General features: G+C 40.4%; 1 protein-coding gene across 1 annotated transcript; it reads right to left on the bottom strand.

The window, feature by feature from the left end:
* Positions 1-1,549: 1,549 nt before the first annotated feature.
* Positions 1,550-4,014, bottom strand: LOC143117639 (uncharacterized). The gene is made up of 2 exons (XM_076279281.1): positions 4,005-4,014; positions 1,550-3,294 (listed from the first exon to the last, which is right to left on the bottom strand). Exons 1-2 carry the CDS (start codon positions 4,012-4,014, stop codon positions 1,550-1,552), a joined length of 1,755 nt encoding a protein of 584 aa, XP_076135396.1.
* Positions 4,015-4,716: the final 702 nt, after the last annotated feature.

The following is a 4,716-nucleotide window of genomic DNA, read 5'->3' as shown; positions in this document are numbered from 1 at the left end:
CAATGGACTTTGTAATATAATTGAAATATATAAGTCACTTTGGATAATAGTGCTAAATGAATAAATGTAAATGTAAATAAATGTAAATTTAGGTCTGGGAAGTCAGGGAAGATATGTAGGTCTAGTTATGAAATACTGTTTTCCAGATGTGCAAAATTACGGAAAGTCTGGAGGTTTTGCTCAGTGTAATACATTGGCAGAAAAGTCTATAATAATAAAAATAGACACTTGTTTTATAAAACCATGTAACTATTTACCATTAAAAATAGACCTTAAATGTGGTTATTTGTAACATGCTATTGTTTTAAAGCCAAATCGCTATAATTTAAAGACAGGTTGTAATAGCTAAGTGGGAATTTATGAAAGCATACTCGAAAGGCAAATGTTATTGAAGATGTCATTAAAGGAATGCATCATGGTCTGAAACATTCATTAACAATGTTACCATCCAAAGATACATTTAGAACGGTGAAAACAAGAACATAACAACAAGAACCTTATTTAACAATTGTTTAGTTAAGGCATAACTTGGATGATTATAACGACGCATAACTATCCAAAAATGTTTTATCACCAAGTGAACTGTCCACATATGTGACAGGCCAGCAGTAGGCTATGGCTGATTGTTTTCTGTGCTAACGTTACCAGTTAGCCATGAGTAGCCTATTTGTCTGACTATGTAGCATTCAGTAGCCTACACTTACCATAATGTTTTGGAATATGAATTTTTGGAGCTGGTCTTCCTGCTTTGATAAACATTATCAGTGTCTTTGAATGTATAAAAGATTTGAGATTGTCCTCTGATTCCATTGTACTGTTTATTTTACGAGCAAAAAACAAGCTTTCCGTTCAACATAAGATTCGTAGTTTGACTGCAGATAACATTCTTGAACCGTTGCCGCTAAAAACAGCACCCCCTATCACAATTGAAAATTACTGTACGGAGGAGCTTCCTCCCTTGGCCATTGAAAACGACGTGATTCAAGAGCCGCTGGGGTCCGAGGCGTTTATAATGGACTTCAATGAGGGGCTTGAGGAGGAAGCTCCTCCATACAGTAATTTTCAATTGCGATAGGGGGTGCTGTTGGCATTTTGACCTAGGGGAACGATTTTGTTCATTCAAAGTGTTAAAAATAGTAATATTAACAGTAATTTATCAGATTAGTAATTCACTTTATATATTTTTTATTTTTCTCTGAAATTTTAGGGAGGGTGTTCCTCCCTTTCCTCAATGAAGGAGCCTCCTCTGGTCTGTGGACTAAATTGGTAAAATATGTCTTGTCTCCACCGTGGGATAGTGAGAAACGTAATTTCGATCTCTTTGTATGTCTTGGCATGTGAAGAAATTGACAACAAAGCAGACTTTGACTTTGAATACAAACACCTACAAGATATGAGGCTACTAATGCAATAGTGAGGACATTAGTCTCTGTCTCAACTCATTTTGTGTGAAGCTTTGATCACATTCAACACTGTGTTACGGCCTCTCTTCTGTGTGACTGCGCTGGTGATTTTTGAGACATTTTTTTTTTGTAGAGAAACTCTTGTCCTACTGGGAGCAGGAGTACGGCTTCTCTCCTGTATGAACACCCTGGTGATTCTGGAGCCCCCTTGAGGTAGTGAATCTCTTGTCACACTTTAAGCAGTGGTACGTCTTCTGTCCTGTGTGAATGTGTTGGTGTGTTAGCAATGCTCCCACCTCAATAAAACTCTTGTCACATTGGGAGCAGTGGTATGGTTTCTCCCCCGTATGTATACGCGTGTGTTTTTTGAGACTCCCCCCATCAATGAATCGCTTGTCACATTGGGAGCAGTGGTATGGTTTCTCTCCCGTATGTATACGCGTGTGTTTTTTGAGACTCCCCCCATCAATGAATCGCTTGTCACATTGGGGACAGGGGTATGGCCTCTCTCCAGTATGTATGCGTTGATGTGTTTTGAGTCTACTCTTAGTACTGCAACTTTTGCCACAGTAAGCACACTGGTATGGTTTCTCTCCTGTGTGAATGCGCTGGTGTTGTTTGAGATTATCCCATGTAGTGTATCTCTTGTCACACTTTGAGCAGGGGTATGGCTTCTCTGCTGTGTGAATGCGTTGATGTGAATTTAGATTACTCTTAGTACTGCAACTTTTGCCACAGTAAGCACACTGGTATGGTTTCTCTCCTGTGTGAACGCGTTGGTGTTGTTTGAGATTATCCCAGGTAGTGAATCTCTTGTCACACTTTGAGCAGGGGTATGGCTTCTCTGCTGTGTGAATGCGTTGATGTGAATTTAGATTACTCTTAGTACTGAAACTTTTGCCACAGTCAACACACTGGTATGGTTTCTCTCCTGTGTGAACGCGTTGGTGTATCTTTAGATTCTCTGAGGTAGTGAATCTCTTGTCACACTTTGAGCAGGGGTATGGCCTCTCTCCTGTGTGAATGCGTTGATGTGTTTTGAGACTACCTGTAGTACTGAAACTTTGGCCACAGTCAACACACTGGTATGGTTTCTCTCCTGTGTGAATCCGTTGGTGTGTTAGCAATGCTCCCACCTCAATAAAACTCTTGTCACATTGGGAGCAGTGGTATGGTTTCTCTCCCGTATGTATACGTGTGTGTTTTTTGAGACTCCCCCCATCAATGAATCGCTTGTCACATTGGGAACAGGGGTATGGCCTCTCTCCAGTATGTATGCGTTGATGTGTTTTGAGTCTACTCTTAGTACTGCAACTTTTGCCACAGTCAACACACTGGTATGGTTTCTCTCCTGTGTGAACGCGTTGGTGTACCTTTAGATTCGCCGAGTTAGTGAATCTCTTGTCACACTTTGAGCAGGGGTATGGCTTCTCTGCTGTGTGAATGCGTTGATGTGTATTTAGATTACTCTTAGTACTGAAACTTTTGCCACAGTCAACACACTGGTATGGTTTCTCTCCTGTGTGAACGCGTTGGTGTACCTTTAGATTCGCCGAGTTAGTGAATCTCTTGTCACACTTAGAGCAGTGGTACGGCTTCTCTCCTGTATGTATACGCTGGTGTCTTTTGAGAGTCCCCATATTATTGAAACGCTTGTCACATTGGAGGCAGGGGTACGGCTTCTCTCCAGTATGTATGTGCAGGTGAAATTTTAGATGTTCCTTTCGATAAAATGTCTTGCCACAATGGGGGCAGTGGAATGGTTTCTCTCCTGTATGTTTGCGCTGGTGCAACTTGAGACTTCCCTCTTGATTGAATCTCTTGTTATCTGTTTGACACTTGTTGAGTTTCTCTGCTGTACGAGTGGTTGGGTGACATTGATGTCCAACTCCTGTTTGACCAGAAACATAAGAAAACACATGAGCCCATCACAGCAACATACATGTCTTCATCTGCATGAAATATATTTACCAAATGAGGCAGATACCAAACATCAACATCTAGGCACACTAAAACATTGGCGGCCTATAACAATACGGTACTTTTACTTTTCATCAACTAACCACTAACATTGCATCCTACAATATAGATAACACATTTCCAATATATGCCTGTCATGTTTTATAGCAAGACATTCTGAATCAATTTTGTATGTTTTCTGCCTTAAAAGCAATATTGCACTTGTGATCATGGGATTGGTCATGGATATTCCCACGGCTGTTGTTGCCTATGGCCGAACAAGACCCGTAACAAGACCTGTAAAAGTCCTTGCAGGACTAACGTCGACGCAGCGGTAGATAGTAGCAGATAGTAGCATCCATCAGGCAAGTGTTATTTAAATAAACTCCTGGTGTACTTACAAACTTTTCAATGCCTCATTTTATGAGTAAAGAACATAGTTGTACTACTGTAGAAGTTTCGTACCATTCAGGGCATTATTAGTGGGGTAATTTAAGAGATACTACGTTGGTTCTATTATGCCTGCAGAAAGTCATTCGTTTCTGACAGCGCTACTCGACCAGGGTTCAACCAAGGGAAAACAGGTTCTGGGAGGGTGTTTGGCTCAGGGTCATGGTGCAAAGGACCCTAGAGTGAAATTACTCCGAACCATCGCTTAAAACGGGTCCTTACCAGGTTTCAATAGAAATGAAATAGATGCCTCTGTTAGGCTCTGTGGTAGTTTTGAATGACTCAATGAATGATTAAACATTTCAAGGAGAATGGGAGATAGCTGAGATGAGAATTTTTGTAGAATTCCACAGGGTTGCCGTCAGGCCCTGGGGTTTTACCACTTTGCATTTTCTGGATGGAATCATAGATCTCTTGTAGTTGCAAGAGTTTGTCCAATTCAGTCTTAACAGCCACATCATCAATACAAGTCTGAGTAAAATGCTTTAAAAGTATTGTTTATTTCAACTGGATCTATTGTCAACTGTGAAGCACTGAGAATCTGTGGGATCATACGCGATGCTGATCTGCATTTCAGCTGGTAAGCCAACAAGCGACCTACTTTGTCTCCATGCTCATAGTAGTGCCCTCTTGACCACAGGAGGTGTCTCTCAGTTTATTGCCTCGTTAATAAATCATACTGAGTTTTCAGAGTGATTCTGTCTTTATACAGTTCTGGAGTTGGGGCTGTGGAATACTGGCGGTCTACGTCTCTTATAGAGTTAATAAGTTCGGTAACACTCCATAATAAGGTGCCATAATAAATAGCAAACTAGTAATTACCTAACCCTTTGTTAATTGTTACTATTTGGTACAAGTTAATAGTTTTTTCATCATTAATTAAATATTAGTTGTTTGCATAAAA

Source organism: Alosa pseudoharengus, unplaced genomic scaffold, assembly GCF_046254945.1.
Source record: "Alosa pseudoharengus isolate Yale_2024_CS ecotype anadromous, Long Island Sound unplaced genomic scaffold, YU_APseudo_1.1 YU_APseudo_1.1_scf_1, whole genome shotgun sequence".
Classification (NCBI taxonomy): domain Eukaryota; kingdom Metazoa; phylum Chordata; class Actinopteri; order Clupeiformes; family Clupeidae; genus Alosa; species Alosa pseudoharengus.
Note: the sequence above shows the minus strand (reverse complement) of the source record. Positions and strands in the feature narration are given on the sequence as shown.